A 17,927-nucleotide genomic window follows, 5' to 3' on the forward strand; every position below is an offset into this window, starting at 1 on the left:
GCCAGGCAACAGCCCCCCCCCTGCCAGCAGCCAGAGGCAGGACCAGCGACACGGGGCTCCCCGCGCCAACCCCTCCTGCCTTTCTCCACTCTCGCAGCCACCCCCTTTTTTTTTCCCCCATCCTGTTTTCTGCCCCAGCCAGAGCGGCCAGCTCTGCCAGACATCAAGAAGGAAAAATAAAATAAAATAAAATAAAATAAATCTAAGATGCAAAGCGAAAATCCAAGGCGTTGCAGGTGGCGTCGAGCCGAGCAAGGATGGGAGCAGAAGGAAGAGTCGCTTGGCACGGCCCGTGAAACCACCGAGCAGAAGTCCAACAAGCGCCAGAGGGACAGTGTCCACCAAGCCTGGCACGGGGACAGCCCCCGGCCCCTCCGCCGCCTCCTCGGGAAACCCAGCGAGCCTCAACCACCGCAAACCTACGCTCTCCCAGCTTGGGGTCACCCCATACATTTCCAAGAGTTCAACGTGGTGGTAAGGAAAAGAAAATCCAAACCAAGAAACACACCAAAGAACACATTCAAAATGATGCTTTCGGCCCACAAGATTGTTTTTCTTTTTGCTCTCCTTCCCAGCGCAGTGGACGTTACGGGATGAGCTTGGAGCTGGTCTTCGCAAGCTTTGAGCCGGTACAGAAATAGCACCATATGGATTAGCAGTGGACCAGAACTGCCCTTCACACGGCTCAACCGTTGGGTGCCGTTAGCTTGGCGAGTGTCTGCGGCTCTCGCTCAGGCGGGGATGATCACGCCGTGGTGAGCTCTCGGGAAAGCCCAGGTCCAGCACGCAGGAGCCACAGGCAGAGCAGTACGCCAGGAGACACGGAGCATCCCCGCTGAACTTCCAAGTTTTCTTTAGCCCTGGACAACTGCTCAGCATCAGCAACCAGAACCGGGCAGGGAACCCAGATTCCCGCTTTTGGCTTCTTGGTTGGGATTGGGAAGTGACGCACCAAATCCCATCTGGGGCAAAGTGGCACAGGAGGAGACTCCAACTCATCACGAGCACTAGGATTTGGGCTAAGAAGCGTCTTCCTTTACCCCAGTCTTAAAAACATCAAATTGATCCTCCAGTAGAAGGCAGCGCTTGCCGGAGGACACAGCTTGCCATCTTCCCTGAGGCTGCTCTGCAGCTCCGCTGTTCCGGAGCTTTGAAAGTCTCCCAATTTTTCAGCTTGGTGTATCTCTGACTGGGGACGCGCATCCAAAAAAAAAAAAAATTTTTCAGGTCCCCCATCGTAGTTGCATGTTGTGGAGAGAAGCAGGGTGGCACAGGGATCTTTCAGGTACCTTTTGTAAAAGGTTACTGTCCCTCCCCGCTCAGCCCAGAGGTACCACGTACTGAAAGACGCCAGTGGGCGGTGAAGAGTCCCTGCTAAGGGCCTTCTCCTCCTCTCCAGGTGTGCAAAACTTCAGGGTAATATTAGAAGAAGCCCTCAGGAGAGCAGGGCAGTTACTAGGGGATGGTTAGGAGGAAAGTAAGGCAACAGCGTTGCCGCCTTTTAGAAAGAAGCCCTCTGGTTTCGCCGTGTGGCCCCTGAGCGGGCTCACTGCAGCTCAGCAACACCAGCTTCTTACAGAAACGCCAAGTTTATTTACTTTTGTTCTTAAACCGCCTTCCGTGTCCAGCCCAAACAAGCCATCAGGGATAGAGCGCGTTAGCCCGTCTTCTGGACTGCTGACCCTTTGCTGTCACCCTCTTCCGTGACAGCACCGACCTCATCTGCTGCCCTGAGCGCACAGCACTCGGCTCCCGGCGCTCAGCCTGCACCACGGGCGGCCCGCGTAGCTCCACGAGCCGAGGCACCGGTCATCGGCATCACTGGAATTCCCTTTTGGTTGCTGCTTTATTTGCATTGCTCTCTTCTCCCCTCAAGATCCAGCTGTGGCCAAGGGAAGAGGCCAAGGGAGGGCTGCGGGCCGGTCGAGGAGGTGCATCGGGGTAGATCCCGAATCTTGGCCCGAGCTGCATTTCCCTTTGTGGAGGCGCAGCCTGTCTTAGCCATGCAGACGAAGATCTAGTTCTTCCTTCCCAAAAAAGTCCCCAAAGCAGAGGAATGGCGTCAACTCCTCGCTGTTTTGGTTTCAGCCAAGCAATGCTCTTTGCGTTACCAACCCCGAGCGCGCGCTCTGCACTACGCAGCCAGAAGGGAATGACAATTACGCCTCTGAGGACTGCAAACACAGGCAGGCTTCAGCTCCAGCACATCTCCAGCAGGGAGTTGCAGGCTGCAGACCCTTCTGATGGGCTTTGCAGCCAAGGCGGTGGATGGTTTTCTTAAGCAGCAGGGAAAAAAAAAAAAAAAAAGCACAGTCCACCAGCTACGCATCCCCCTGAGTCAGGCTTCCACCGACCAGGGAGCGTATCTCACCGTAACTGAGCAGCACTCTCCAAGTCAACGGAGGGGCAGAAGAGGAGGCGACTCTGGTGTCCACCACACTGCTCTGGCTCATACGCTGAAGGACAAGCCCCACAAGGCGATGCTCTTTTCTTTTCCCACCCCATCAAACAAAAATAACGAGCTAGACGATGGCTTGAAATAAAAACACTGGAGGAAAGAGCGACTTGACAAGCTTCACAGCCCATCTTAGATCTCTAAGAACACCCGAGATGAGCCAGAGTCTTTGACCTGCCGTTCTGCTTATGTTGTCTCCTTGGCTTAGCCTAGAAAAGCACCGCAAGTTTCAGGAGAAGCTGCAAAAGGAAAAACCTGTCGGGAAACTCTGCCCACTCTGCCCCCTCCACCCGCCTTTCAGACCACGAGGTACGGAGCGGGAAGTTAAAGCTCAGCATTTCTCTCTGCTGCGCTACAAGGCTGCATGCTGCAAAGGAACTGAAATCGGAATATAAATGAATCCTCCGGGACTTGTGCTGGTTTGGTTTTGTTTTTCTAGTTTTTACCTGAAAACAAATCCTGCCACTCCAGTACAATGCATCACGCTCGGAAGTCTGCACAGATTGGAGTATGTTACTTGTCTTTCCATATAACGCCCCTTTCGTAGCAGCTTCTGGCTGGCCCGTGTGAAAAAAACACGCAAACGTAGAAGACTAGTGGTTTTTACTTGCATAGCTGCTGTTAGTTCATGTGGATGGAGACATCTGTTTCTTGAGTACATCGACACAGATGAGCTACAAAGAGGCCGTTCAGCCCATCTCCCACCGCTCTGCTGTCCTGGGAGCAACCCGTTTCTTCATTTCCAAACATCGGCGTGTGACAGGATGTCAGACACAGGTTGCATGAGATGCTGTCAGGATGGAGGTCTGAAAGGTCCCTCGCAGGTCACACGGGGAATCAGCTCTTCCAGCATCCGTCCAAGTAGCATCATCCCTCCGTTTTTTTGGGGGTTTTTTTTGGGGATGCTAAAAGCACTGAACGGTTTGTGAGCTCAGTCCTGGGCAGCGGCGGTCACTGCGCTGCCTGCGCCTGCCCTGGAGGGACGTGAGGACGGGGTTTACAAACACTCGAGTTCTGCCACCCTCTCTAGCACGGCATAGCAGCAGTGGTGCGTCGGAACAACCGGCAGAAGAGATAACGGCTTCGAGATCCTCCTTCTTCCTCCACACCTCATTGCAAGATTTAGAGAGAAAAAAAGAAAAAAGGAAAAAAAAAAGAAGAGGCATTGGGTCCTTCGGCAATGTCTGCTCCATCCCAGCGTCACAGCACTCACGCCAAGTGGTCGAGCCTTATCGGTGTTTAAATCCCACATGGCTCTTCTCTCTCTTCCAGCGACTCTGCTGGATTCCCCTCCTCTTCTCCGAAGTCTAATGCTGGAAGCAAAGAAGCGGGAGGGACTGGGGAAGGAGGAACAGAGTCCTTTTCACCTCTCTCAAAACAGCCCGGCCGATCTCGTGTTGCTCATGAAGCGTGCAGCTTGTAAGGAGAGCAAGGATGTGCACCAAAGCCCATCGGGGCGCTTCAGACTGCTCTCTCCTTGCAGGCCAACATCCCTTTGCACTACGCCTGCTCCGTGGGGGACAGGGAAAGGAAATAAATATGCTTGTTCAAAGCAAAAAAAAAAAAAAAATTATATTAAGAGCTTTCCCCCCCTTTTAAATAGCATAATTGTTTCCTTTTCTCTCTGACATTGGATGAGTATCCAGAACCCCAGAGGAACTCCACTTTTTCCTTTTTTTTTTTTTTAATATTATTTATATATATAAAAACTAAGAATTAAAAGGAAAAAAAAAAAAACCTTGAAAAATAATTCATTCAAAGGAGGGGGGGGAGGGGGAGAAAACCCAACCCAAAAAAGAATATCTGCTTTCCTGTCACCAGATTGCCAAACAAGAGCTAAACACTCTTTGGATCTTCTTTCCCAAGCTAGGAGGGCTCCATTTCTGCTGCGCTGGTTTGGTTTCGTTAAAGTCAAGTTCACGCTTTCGAAGCCGCCTGCCCATTTGAGATGACCAAGCAAGCTTCGGGGAGGAATGAGGTGGGGGGGAATGAATGACTGCCCGTCTCTCGCCCATCTCTGCCGACTGGGAGAAGGGCAGAGCTCTGCCTCGGCCATGCCGAGGTGCCTCTCTCTTCTCAGAGCAGTTGGCGCCGTCGGAGATGTACAGCCGTCTGGTCAGGATACAGGTGGAGAGTGTCTGTGTGCGTGCCCAAATTGGATATTTTTTTGTTTTGTTTTTGGTAGATATTTTTTGTTATTGTTGCTGCTGCTGCTTCTTCGTGTCTAAGTGTCGCCTGGATTTTTGTTTCCTTCGTTCAGACGCTGCACGTTCCGAGAGGGGGAGAGAAAGGTACACCAACCCGATGCCTTTCTGAACATCAGCCCATCTCTTTCCACTGCTTGTAGAACTCCAGAACATTTTTTATTTCTACGCTGGCATTGGCGGCTGCCTGGATGGCAGACTGCAGGCAAACAGAGACAAAACAGGGTAGTTTTTAATTCCTCTGTCAAGAGGGCTGCCCTTCACAACTTGGAGGTTCCCAGGCAGAGTTTGTCATGGCTAAAAGACCCAATTCTCCTTCATGCCAAAGCTGCTCTGGCAGGAGGGGCTCCACAGGCATGCAAATTACTTCTCCCACCTCCCCCAGGACACTTTGCACCACAAAAGCATGACAAATCAAGGGGCCTTCAAGGAAATAGGAACCACGGCTTATAAACTAAATTTGGGAAATCCAGGACAGTTATTACCCAGGGCAGAAAAAATTAAAAAAAAAAAAAAAAAAGTCCCTTGCCAATCAACCAGATTTTGATTTTGCAGAGCAGAAAGGCTCAGCTCAGCCAGCCAAAGAGCTCCTGACCTGCATGGGCGCTGAGAACGTGCTTGGGTCCTCCAGCTGAAAGCCCGTGATGATGGTGACCATTCCTGTGGTGTCGTCCTCTCCGCTTCCTTGGGACACTGTCAGTTGTTTGCAGCTGTCCAGTATTTTATAGAGATTCCTGCCACGCAGATGCAAGAGAAAGAGAAACAGAGGGGAAAGTGGGAGGGAAGACCATTTGTTTGAGTGAACAGTTTCACGTATGCTCAGGAGGACACGTGGAAGGCAGAACCATCTCTCTGTTGCCTGTTGAGGACTTTTCTGAGACCCTTCTTAGCACCAAGTGTTTGGTGCTACGCGAGATGGATAGATGGATGCCCTAACGCTCTCTCTAGGGAATTTTATAATTGCTCACACAGAGCACCAAATCAAGCAAGCTGCACGACGGGTCCCAGTGCTAACACCCCTCCCCAAAGCCACCTGCCTGCTGGGAGTCAGGCTCAGACATCTCCAGATGTTGTGATCTTACCAGGCATCTAAATCTTGTCTCTTCAATTTATGCCTCTCAAAGCTCTTCCCAACATCTTTCTGGCAACGAATGTACCTAAGGAAAGATCAGAGTCACTGAGCTCAAAAGGAGACCGTCACACAGACTGAAGGCAATGCTCTACAGCAGGTCTGCCAGGTGCTGCAGGACCCTTTCGCAACACTTGCTTTTATCAACCGAAGTAACACCCAAAGGCCTGCCCGAGGAATCCCGTAGGAAATCCTGTAGATCATCTCCCCTGTCTCATCACCATCGCTATGCGCAGTTCACAACATCACAAGTGTTTCAAAGCCCTGACGCAGACCTTGAAGACACAGTTTGTCTTCACAGCAGCACAGCTGTTTGTCCTTCTACAGCTAACCCGGGCAAATAATGCAGTACAGCTCTTCCAGCGCTCCCAGTGCATCAGTACAAAGTACCGCTCAGTTTTATACACTGACAAAGAGATGCAACTCCCTCCATTCCTCAGAAGCAGCAACATTTCACGGCTGAGCAGCAGCTACAAGCGCATGTGGAGAACCAGCTGCCAGATCTGCTACTTCACCATCTTCCCACTCGCCAAGCACATTCCTGAGGCCTGGCTTTCCCTTGGCCCACTCCTCACCCTGCTCCAAGGGATGCACAGCCTGCTCCCACCATTGACATCATTTTCCACCCCAAAATACAAAATACACCCGTTCCAAAAGCAAGGACAAATCGCATCGCTCTCCCACTCTCACCTGTTTCCCTTTTTAAATTCTGCCTCCAGATACCGGATGCTGTCCCGAGCACCTGCGTTCTCCTTTTTCAGGAAGTCTAAGCCATCAATCACTAACAGGGAAAAAAAAAACAAGCAAAAACATCTGGCTTACAGCTATACTTCAGCAAACTAATCCAGATGCATCAAGAATTCCTCATCCCACTGAACTGTCTCCGATGCACGGCAGCAAGGGCTGCCACAGGAGGCAGACGAAGCAGAGGGTGAACAGGGCCTCTCTCTTTCCAGATGTTCTTCGATACACCATGTTAGATTCCAAGCATGGGCCACACATAAAGCAGCCCCCAAAAGTGACATGCGGAAACGGTGTTTCAACTGCTCCAGCTGAAGTAAAGGACAACGGCAGCAGGAGAGAAATCCACCGCCTTGGCCCCCAGGGCTTGCTTTCCAGCCAAGAGGGAACGCGGGGAAGGCAGGCTCAGTGATTTGACGTGGAGTCCCCATACCTGTTCGAGGGATGATGATTATGAACCTCCCGCTGGTGGCCAGCTGCTTGACAACAGCCAGGTGCTGGCAGAGGGCCTGGGTGTCCGGGACAAGATAAGGAGACATGGCTGACTGCGCTTTGGGCTGCTGGAGACTTCCCTCCAGCTGAGAAACCTCCAGCTGAAAAAAACCACACAAGCGGAGGCACTTGTTTCACATTTATGGTGAACCAAACCATCAAACAGGGCACGACTGGTCCTGCAAAGCTCCATCAAACCCTTCCAACCTCCCAGGACACGGAGCAGAGGGCTGGATGCCACCAGCAGGTCAGAGGGAGGTGATCGTCCCACTCTACACTGCGCTGGTGCGGCCCCACCTCAGGTACTGTGTGCAGTTTTGGGCACAGTTCAGATTGGACATCAGGAAAAGGTTCTTCACCGAGAGGGTGGTCGGCTCCCCAGGGAAGCGGTCAGGGCCCCGAGCCTGTCAGAGTTCAAGGAGCATCTGGACGACACTCTTAGGCATATAGTTTAGTTTTAGGTAGCCCTGCGAGGAGCAGGAAGTTGGACTCGATTCTTATGGGTCCCTTCCGACTCGAGATGTTCCACGGTTCTGTCTCTGCAGAACAGACACTGCCTCCGTGTGGGATGGGAGCAGAGAGCTCCCCCTTCCCTTCCCAGTTTCAGACATTTCAGCCACTACCCTGCCCGTTTTCAGGCTGGAACCAGAGTCTCCTACCTGCAGTCGAAGCTGAGCCATATCTCTCATTAGCCTGTTCCGACGAGCCTCCTCTGCAGCCTAGTTACAGAAACAAACTTCCATATCAGTTAGCAGGAAACACGCAAGCCGACACAAGCACGTGCTGCCAGAAACAGCATGAAAAGGGGACACCTGAGTAGCTTTAAGGAGCAAAACTTTTCTCTCCCAACAAAAAACTGTGATTATAGTTACAATCTATTAGTAATCTACAGGAAATTGCCCCAAGAACAGAGAATTAGCCCACCTCTGCCAACTCACCATGTGAAACTGGGCTTGGGCTTGGTGCAGCAAGTTGTCTTGCTCCGACTGTGCTATGCTGATGAAGATCCCAAGCTCTGAGTTGAACTGCAGGATGCTGCCTTGCAAGTGAGTAATGAAGTGGCCAAAGCTCCGAATGCAGCAAATCCGAACAACAGACTGCAAAGAAGCAGACAGGCAATCACCAGCCACGTCTCCCTACAGGGGTTGTAGCCAGCTCTGACCCGGCAGCTCCCGCTTTTGGAAAAGGCAGAAACTGCTATTAAAAAATCCAAAGGAAACATTTCTGATGGAAATGCGCTTCTGAAGACAGAAACTGCAGGAGAGGGCTGCAGGAAAGGCTACAGTTGATCAGAAAGCTTAGAAGCGCTTGCAGTCTGGGCTTCCCCAACTTGAGAAAACCTCAGAAAACATTAACGGGCTCTCCCCCACAAATCACCCCTCAAGCCCTCAGTGCTGGGAAAAGGAGTCAAATAAAACAACAATCTAGATCTGATCTTGGGGCAGGCACCGCTCTCGGCTGAGCTACTGCGCAGCAAAAGGTGAGCTCACGCGGGATGAGAGATCAATGCACTTTGCTCCAGCTGCGCCGGCAGCTCGAGATGACACTCAAGACCTCAGCCAGCTGGACTGTCATTTAACAAGCACGGGTCCCGTATCACGCGTCAGAGCAGCACCCTCAAATTGAGGCAGAAGATGTTAACGTACTCCCCACTCCACAGGGAGCAAGACAAGACAGAAGAACAATTGCATTTTTCTGCACACCTCCACCACCCAGAAACAATCAGCTTGGCCCTCTGTGCTTGGGAAAACGGACAAAAGTGCTCTACAAGGGCACCGAGTGCCACGTGAAGTGAGATTTCACCAACTTCTGCATTTACTAGAGAGGGATGACAGAAAGTATCCTGCAGCTCCAGCAAAATTCCCTTCATTCAAGGCAGGGCAGAGCGAACAACTCTTCTGCCCAGACAAGGAGGTCGGGAGACTTCATGCGGCAAAGCTGTCAACATGCGACTCTGCTTCCTTTCATAATGGCTCTGACAGGGAAGGGAAGGCAAGGTAGTTTTTTGAACACTGATTTTTGGACAGACAGGTGACTGCAGCAACCACCAATAACTCAGACTCAAAAGTTTGAATCAATTTGGGGTCTTTCTTGGCAGAAAGATTTAGATCTTCATCTGCACAGCTAAGACAGACTGCATCTCGGGCCAAGATTCAGGATTTACCCTGACTCACCTCCTCAACTGCTGAGAAAATGGGCCGGTCCTGCTCAAAGTTAAACCTCTTGTGTGCATTTTTCAGAGGGGGAAGATTTCGCAGGGCCACATCTTCTGGGAGCAGCAAGTTGGCTTTCAGGTCTGGGAGCTCAGCACCACTCAGAATGTCCTTGACTTCATTACACAGGGCCAGCCCTGGAGAGGGTGGAGGGGAAGCACAGCAATATACGGTGACTTAAAAAACTGATGTGGGGACAAAGAGGAAAACCGCTTTAAGGCATACGCTCTGTAATGATCAAGGGCAGAGGTTTTACATTACACGTGTACTGTGAGTGTGTGTTGAAGGAGGAACAAAAAGGCCACCCACAACAGAAAGAGTAACTGTCCCAAACAACCTGCGGAAATGCACCACTTCAGAAAACCTGTCGTTTGGAAGCTTAGCTCTCCCATTCATTCCGACAAATGAGCAATTCTGTTAAAACTATGCTTCTCAAGAACCACGGGGATCTTTAGGCTGAGGTACAGGGCACATCGTGAGCATTTGGAGCTTCAAAACTAGTTTCCATGATTGTCAGGACAAAATCATACCCTTACGTATGGTCTTATCACATTGGCCACACAAGGACTTCACGCACGCAGGTGCGAGCGTTTCAGTATGTCGTCAGCCATATATAACGGATTAATAGAGCTAAAGTCTACGGGACAGTATTTAACTGGAATGGTGTTTAAACACAAAACCAACACGTGCATGATATAGCTTCCCATCGTGCTTATAAGCAAACTGCTACTGGCAAATCTCTCACCCCGGGATCTATCACACACCATGGACACCACTGATGACTCGGGCTTGCCAAAACATTACATTGCCACTTCCTTCTCCAGTACCTGATTCCTGCAGGTCTGCAGCAGAAGGCAGAAGGTTCAGGAGCACAGACAGCCTGTTCCACAGGCTCTGGGAGCTCTGCAGAAACAGAACACAAAAGGCCACAGAAAACGTCAAGACAGATGTATGCAGTAACCAGCCCGCTTGGGCTTTCCAGCATCTTTCACAGACCTCAAAATGCTTTATGAAAAGTAAACTTCACTACGCTTCTTAGGTTAAGATTATCTTAATTCAGCCGGTGGGGTATTTAACATCACCAGAATGTCCAGGACTGGGACAGTAGCTTCAATATGCCCTGAGCATCCCAGTCCAGGGGAACTGAACAGACACAGCCTTGGAATGCCAAGCACAGTTCCCACCTGAGCACACATGATGATGAGGTCCGTGTTTGTCCTCAGCCAGTCCAGGAACACCTTGACAGTGAGAAGCAGCCCTTCGTTGGTCACGATCTCTAGCTTCTCCTGAAGGGATCGCTCATTCCTGCAGGATTTGTTACTTGAAATGCTTTCCTCAGAGTCAGACACATCATCTGGAAAACGACGGGAAAAGCAGGATGGCAGGCATTAAACCCCCGGAGAATCCAAGCCCTACTGGTATGAGAACAGTGCTGGGTTGGCGAGAGTGGAGTTGTACTTCTCGGTGCCTCCACACACCCTCACAAAACCAGTTCCCTGTGCTGTCGATAAGAACTTATCACTGTTGCATTCGCTTCGTTGGGAGAAGATTGCTAAAAATTTCCCTGTGAAAGTTTGACATATGCCTTAACCCCTGCAGCAGCCTCTGAGCTGCTCGCTAACAGAGCGGGGCGAAGCAGCACACGCTGGCACAAGGACCATATGACTTACCGCAGAGAACAGAGCCAGCCATCACCGTTTAGGGCAACGTGCACCAAACTTTGGGCGATACAAGAGAAAAAAATGGTAGGGCTATTTTACGAGCCAGGGCCCAGTGATTTTCAATACTGAATATGCTTTGCAATCGTGTAATTCTACAGACCTGAGGATCGCAAAGCCGTTGCCAATGAAACTGCACGGAGCCGCACGAGTGACCTCAGGTCAAGGTAGCAGCAAGCTGGGAACCAACGACACATTTTGCCACAGTCCCTTATTTTAATTGCACAGTCATTTCTGCCTATTAGCACAGCAATTATCATTCAGTAAGCCCTCAGAATCAAAAGGGAGGAAGTAATTTATTCAGAAACCATCCCCGATAGAGTGTTAAGACCATTAAATAGCTCAAGTTTTAAAACAGCACAGCTGAGGCAAGGAGAGCTCAAAGCTAAAAAGCACATGGGTTAATTCATTCAACCTGGCTCATTCAACCTCTCATTTTCTACATCTATAAAGGTATCATGGCTACGCTATTCAAATACCTTCCTGGAGCCGAAACATCTGTGTGACCCATTGAAGGAAAATGCTAAACAGACCAAAAATCGTTTGTTTCTTCCTTTACCCCGATCTCTTTCAAGTGGCTACGAAGCAATGCCGGGAGCCAGTAAACATTAACATGATCTAATACTCCCCCTTCAAATCCTGGCCCAGGCAAAGCCTGAATCTTGCCAGTGCTGCAGGCCCATTGAATTTGGCAGCACGATGCAAAAATGTTTCCTTGCTCCAGGGAAGCTGGGAGGAATGACAAACAAGACCGAACAGGCCCATGTGGTTTTATCTGAAATACAAACAACTCCCTGTAGTGCATCAGATCTCCCTTTCAAGCTGATTTTTCCCAGAACATTACTCAGTTGTGTAAGTCGCATGGTAATAGAGACGTTGCAGCTCCACCTGCTGTGCATCTGCAGGTTGGTTCAGCCCCGAGCACGCAGCGAGGCAGCGTTCGGAGGGCCACAGAAAGAGGCCCTCAACTCCTCTCGCACGCACCTAGATCACATCTTACAGAAGGCTCCTATAAGTTCTGCAGACTTGATCATCTGACATCTCACGGAGGACCTCCTGGACTGCATCTCCACTGTCCATCACCAGAAGCACTAGTAAGTGTCTGACTACAGAGATTTCACGTGGGAAAAAAGGAAGATAATCCAAATTTTTAATACCTGCTAGAATTATCCTCTGTATTATCAGAGCTGCTCAGCATTTAGCCCGTTGAGCAGAACAACAGACAACCCTGGGTGGTTGCAGGCGTTTCCTTCGCTTAGTACACATGTTCCTGGATGTCAGGCAGTAAAAGTAAAGCTCCTCCTTCAGGAAACACCCAACTCAAGACCTACCCAGTACTCGGGCAACCTGCTCCTCCCAACCTGGCCGAAGGAGAACTTGCACCATGAGAAGAGGCGGATTTTAGCAAACAGACTGCTACAGCTTGTTGTTTTCTACACAGAGCTGCAACAACAAATGTTTTGAACGAGGTCGCTGATCCTTACCTTGCTCTGCCAAGCCGGGCTTCTCCAGATCTCCATTGACACAAGGCTTGCTTTCTATTCCATCCTTCAAGATGGGTGGTTCACTGTTTGGTTTCAGAAGGATGTTGCTGAAAGTGGGAGCCAAGCGAAAGCAGCGTTTGGTTTGAAACAGCTGAGTGGACATGGCCTGGAGGTTACTGGCTATGCTTGCGTCATTAGTGCTCAGGGAAGCTGGCCCATTGACCGCTGGATCTGGAGCCTCAATTTTAGAGATGTTTGGGCTCTTGGAGTCCCCAAGCCCACTGCCATCCACACAGTTTTTTAAGGCCTCTTTGGGCCCACTTTTGCCTCGGCCGCTTCCCTCCTCACCCGGCTCATCCTCCATGTCCTCCAAGTCAGACCGAGATTCTTGGCTGTTCATGTCAGAGTCCGTCTCCACATCAAAAGCAGCTTCTGCTTCCTCGTCACTCTTCTCTGAGCCACTTTCTGAGCCATCACTGCCCTTTATGGAGCCCTGGCTGGAGTCAGAGTCAAAGCCCTCACTCAGGTCGCTCTCATCCACCTTCTGGGGGTGGCGGCGGCGACGCAAACAGGAGAGGCGGGAGTATTTCTTGCTTTTCTTGCAGTCATTCTTCCGTTGTTCCTCACTGGGCTGATGATTGGCCAAGTCAGCTTCAACTTCCTTCTCAATCGAGTTCAATGGCTCCCGCGGCTCCTGGTCATCTGTCGGCATTTAAAACGAGACCACAAGTTAAGAAAGTCCCGATGTGTCACACAAGCTGCTTGCCAGCCCTGAGCCTGGGGAACCCGTAGCGCAAATTTCAGCCATCACTTCTATTAGCGTCTCTGACCAGAGAACAAGTAATGGCAACCCTAGAAGAATGACTCACTTTCTACAAGGCGCCCAGAAATATCTGGGAAACCTGGATTCCTGCCGCCCAAGCTGTGCCGCTCCGTTATCAGGCAGCCTCAGTGCTGAATGCTGCTAGACCAGCATAAAATACACACTTGAACCTTAAATCTTTTCCCCAGCTTTTCTACGGTCTGAGAGCCAAGTGACCCACCAAGCATGGCAAGGAGATGTGCCAGTCACCTCGATCAAACCAGCCACTCCACCCTGTAACTGGGCTGAGCTGACCTAATCCCTTCCTCGACCAACACGCTCGCGGCCTTCCCAGCAGCACTATGTCACCCTGACAGCTTCAAAACCCAGGCAGGGGAAGAGTCATTCAGTGTTGCTTTTGACCAGGAAACCCCTAGTCTTACGTTCTGTGAAATATTACAAATTGACTGTTTGCAGGGGAAAGATTCAGCAGTTTTATTCTCTGCTCAACAGGATCCCCCAGAAACTAAAGGTCTGTGTGTCTGAGCAGAGGTGAGGTGTGCTGAGAGGGGACTGCCTCCTTTAGACACTGCTCTGCGCAGGTGTTTCTCCTCAGTGGAGGAGAAAAGAGTCCAGTAAATAACAGCAAATAGAGAGACAGAAAATAAGGAGTGCAGATTGGGGAAAACAGATGATGAATGAGCTGCCGAGAGATAGAGAAAGATAACTCCTTACAACAAGGAAAGCAATGTTTTCATCCTGTGATGATTCTGATACTCACAGAGAGCATCTAAGCGGAGACTGTCTCAGCAGATTACCCACCTTTGGGGATTTCAGCCCAGCAGTGAAAGATCAAGATGTCTCTAACACCACTCAGGCACTACACTACAAAACCCATGCCCAAGAGATTTAGGAAAGAAAAGTAAAAGCCAGCCCTAAAGGCAGGCAACTGGGAAGACCCAGCTCGTACTGCCTCTGTTCTCTTACCTGTGCCATCACTCTGAAAGGCTGGGACTGGATTTTCCCCTTCTTCTAGCTCTGCCTGGAGGCGAATATTGACGTGATTTATCAGGTGAGAGAAGAGGGCCAGCGTGAAAGCGATGGCTGCGCTGTACTGCTTTGAACCTGCAACAAGACAGCGTAACAAGGTGGAGCAGACTGACCACTAGTCCAAAACGTGAAAGCCAATTAAGACAACATCTTCAGCCTAACTGGACTGCTGAATATTAATTACTACATTTCTAAATAGCTGAATAAAGCACTGGTTACCTGCCCTCTTGAGGCTGTGAACACTCATAAGGCAGATGATCACCATGCGAAAGATCAGGAGATCAGGAAGGAAGGAGTAGCCACTCTCATACTCCTCTTCATCTTCACTAGTTGAGCTCAGATTAGGAGGAGAGGGCAGGTAGAACAAGCACAGGTTGAAATCCTCCAGCACAGACTGGCAGAGAGATGTCAGCTCAGAATCCAGGGAACTTAAAAAGAGGAAAAAAATAAACAAGAATTATTATTCAAGACTCAAGCTCCTGGCAATGTCTGCATGGAAACTGAACCGTAACTGGCAGTTAGGCTATCCTTTAGCACTAGACAGGATGAAGCACCAGGGAGTACACTGCAGGCAACAACAGCTATGGAAGCGAGTAAGATGAATCAGATTATGTTTTCCTCTCCAAAGCTGCTAAACTAAAGACAAACGATAATGAGAGCACTTTCCTGCAAAGAGACAGGTCTCCAAAAAAAATATACGGCATCTTCCCTGCGAGCCCGGGCAGTAGTCATTAAGATACACAGGGCACTTCAACGCTAACGGTAGCAAAAGTTTTGGATTCACTGCTCAATTAAAGGCACAAACTGGGGACTCAATTTTTCCTCCTCCCGTGGCTCTAACTTGCAGCCCCGTAAGTATATTCTAAAATCCTCTGTAGCTATCTATTAGCTGTCTCAAAGGAAGCACCCACGGCATTCAACATAATGGGCTACGGGAGTCTCTTAGTTACAAAATAAACCCATCTGCAAAACATCTAGCAAATCCTTTTCAGGGGGCAAGGTGCTTGGGAAATTGAAGTAATTTCCAATTTTCTTATGTGCTAAGTATGTGTCACGCAGATATTAAATGAGCCTTGAAGTTCCACTCATATGGTATAAGTCAATATCTGAAAGCTAATCCCATACTGGGCTGCCAGCACAGCCAGCAGGTTGAGGAAAATTATTATCCCTCTCTATTTGGCACTCACAAGATGGCATCTGAACACTGCACCCAGCCTTGGGGCCCCCAGTACAAAAAAAAACCAACCAAAAAGACACTGACAAACTGGACTTAGTCTAGCAGAGGACTGTTGAGGGGAATAGAGAACATGATGTATGAGAAGAGGCAAAGAGAATCAAGTTTGTTCAGCCTGAAAGAGAGAAGGCTTGGGGGGTGTAATCTTTTGTTTTCAGATGCCAAATAGGTGAAGAGGAAGACTCTTCTCAATGGTGCATGGCAAAAGAGAGGGACGTGATGGGTACAAGCTGCAGAAAAGGAAAATGAGACTAGATGCAAGGAAAAAAAATTCCACGGTGAAGGTGGTCAAACACTGGAAGGGGGACCAGAGAGGTGTGGAATCTCTGTCCTTGGATCTATTCAAAACTCAGCTGGATGAGGCTCTGAGCAACCTCCTCCGATTTCGCATTTGAATCTCCCTTCCCAGTGGACCCTACTTTGGGGGAGGACTGGAGAAGGTCCCTTCCAGCCTAAACTATTCCATGATGAGTTTAACTGTAGCCTGTGTACGAGCCCTTTAAAACACTTGCTCTGTTTCAAGGAGTAAGAGGTTAATTTACAACCACCTGAAAACCTCCCAGCAGGGACAGAGAAAAGCCAAGGGGGGAAAAAAAAAAAAAAAAAAAAATATCACACAGCTGTACAACACATGAACAGGTTATACTATCTGTTTCTTTGAACGAGGTATTTGCTTACAGATTTCCAAATGCAACGAACAGCCCTGCACACGTACAGACAGTGACTCTTTGCTGTCCTATCAGCCTAAACCCAGTGCTTGCCAGGAAAAAGCATTTGATGAGTGAACAAGGCAAGGAAACACCAACGGCATAGCACAGCACAGAGATGAGCTTCCAGGCTCAGGAATTCAACACTCACTCAGCTACTGGCTTCATTTAGCCACAGTTGCAAAGTATTTAACCCTTTGGTATTTCAGCCTCCCTTGGAAGACAATCTTCTTCCCTCTCCCTGCAAGGTTAGAAGACTAAAGTCTTGGAACGTTTGGCAGAAAGACTCAGCACAGACACCATTATCCTACAGGGAACAGTCTCTTCCAACGCTGAACGCTGTGAATTATCAATAGAAGATATAATCTGTCGTAACCTTACCTGCTCTTTGGCTGCAAAAGACTCTGCAGGTACATAAAGCTCACCAGCAACCTCTTAATGTCTTTGCCTCTAAAAAGATTGAGAAGAAAACACTGTAAAGCAGGTACAGAGCATCACAGAGACGGACTAGACTAAGAGAGCTCTACTAATAGGTAAATTGGGTCTCAATTGAAAACTACGTTCTGATGAAACTGGAAAAAAAGGCTTCTAACTTCCACCAATCCTCAATCCTCATGAACAGTCACCAGCTCCAGGGAAGAGTGAGAAAATCTCTCACCTCAAACTCTACACCTAGCCAGCGTTTAGTTTTTCTCCTGAAATTATGACCCGAGAGGTCAAGAATGGGATCTGGATTGGGGCTCCCAAAATTCTGGGAACAATCACTGCCTCGAATCAGCCATCTACCAGTTCCCATTTCCCAGAAAGACGCTACTCCCAACCCAGAGGATGACACTGGTGGCACTGCAAACCCTCAGCCTGCACCCCTCTCCTTTTCTTTCCCTTCTTACCTTTTCTTGCTTGGAGACAACTTTCTGGTTTCACATTTCTTCAACTGGTGATACATTTTGGCTGCTTTGTCATACAGCCGCTTCAGGTTCCCATAGGCACCTTCAAAGGACACTTCAGACTGGATACTGAGATACCAAAATAGAACACATCAAAACTTACTTTGCCACAAAGTTGCTCACATTTTATGGCTTTAATTCACTAGAAAGTTATTCAGGCATCTCTGCGTGAAGACAGGTACCTAGTGCTTTTGTTTGAACACGCTGGGCTACTTAACTCCCACTGATGTCTGCAAACCCCACTTCAAGCTGTACCACAGCTCCATCTGCAATGTCTACACACCTTTTCAAATATGTGCCTTAAGGCCACGTTCAGATAACTCAATTCCACCCACCTCACTCCGCGGGGTGCCTCACTCAGCACCTCCACTCCCCCTCAAACCTGGCTCTCCAGCGCAGGCAGAGGGTCTCAGATGAAACCCTGCGCTCCAAGTGCAGCCCTGCAGACGTATCCAAGTGACCAGCATCATGGTTTGGTTTGACCAAGGCTCTTTCTTATTACCAGTCCTGCTCAAGGGTGAAATAAACCCATCTCTCTTCCCCTCCCCTGAAATTCATCCACTGAAAACAGTCATGAAACATAGAATGGTTCAGGTTGGAAGGGACCTTAAAGATCATCCAGTGCCACCTCCTGCCCTGGGCAGGGCCATCTCCCCCCAGCCCAGGTTGCTCCAAGCCCCGTCCAACCTGGCCTTGAACACCTCCAGGGATGGGGCAGCCACAGCTTCTCGGGGCAACCTGCCCCAGGGGC

General features: G+C 49.5%; 2 protein-coding genes across 2 annotated transcripts in view; both read right to left on the reverse strand.

The window, feature by feature from the left end:
• Positions 1-3,707, reverse strand: part of PAQR6 (progestin and adipoQ receptor family member VI) — an 11,047-nt gene extending 7,340 nt beyond the window's left edge. Inside the window, exon 1 of the mRNA XM_009891587.1 lies at positions 3,669-3,707. Within this exon, the coding sequence (XP_009889889.1) occupies positions 3,669-3,707 (39 nt within the window). The remainder of the gene's footprint in view (positions 1-3,668) is intronic.
• Positions 3,708-4,774: 1,067 nt separating this feature from the next.
• SMG5 (SMG5 nonsense mediated mRNA decay factor) overlaps positions 4,775-17,927 on the reverse strand; it is a 31,252-nt gene continuing 18,099 nt past the window's right edge. Inside the window, exons 8-22 of the mRNA XM_009891588.1 lie at positions 17,120-17,245; positions 16,611-16,679; positions 14,508-14,716; positions 14,226-14,363; positions 12,437-13,138; positions 10,419-10,588; positions 10,062-10,137; positions 9,196-9,371; positions 7,960-8,118; positions 7,681-7,740; positions 6,963-7,122; positions 6,479-6,569; positions 5,742-5,816; positions 5,255-5,393; positions 4,775-4,858 (exon numbers count right to left, since the gene is read on the reverse strand). Of these exons, the coding sequence (XP_009889890.1) occupies positions 4,775-4,858; positions 5,255-5,393; positions 5,742-5,816; positions 6,479-6,569; positions 6,963-7,122; positions 7,681-7,740; positions 7,960-8,118; positions 9,196-9,371; positions 10,062-10,137; positions 10,419-10,588; positions 12,437-13,138; positions 14,226-14,363; positions 14,508-14,716; positions 16,611-16,679; positions 17,120-17,245 (2,434 nt within the window). The remainder of the gene's footprint in view (positions 4,859-5,254; positions 5,394-5,741; positions 5,817-6,478; positions 6,570-6,962; positions 7,123-7,680; positions 7,741-7,959; positions 8,119-9,195; positions 9,372-10,061; positions 10,138-10,418; positions 10,589-12,436; positions 13,139-14,225; positions 14,364-14,507; positions 14,717-16,610; positions 16,680-17,119; positions 17,246-17,927) is intronic.

The sequence above is a fragment of the Charadrius vociferus genome, unplaced genomic scaffold (genome assembly GCF_000708025.1).
Source record: "Charadrius vociferus isolate BGI_N301 unplaced genomic scaffold, ASM70802v2 scaffold1089, whole genome shotgun sequence".
NCBI lineage: Eukaryota > Metazoa > Chordata > Aves > Charadriiformes > Charadriidae > Charadrius > Charadrius vociferus.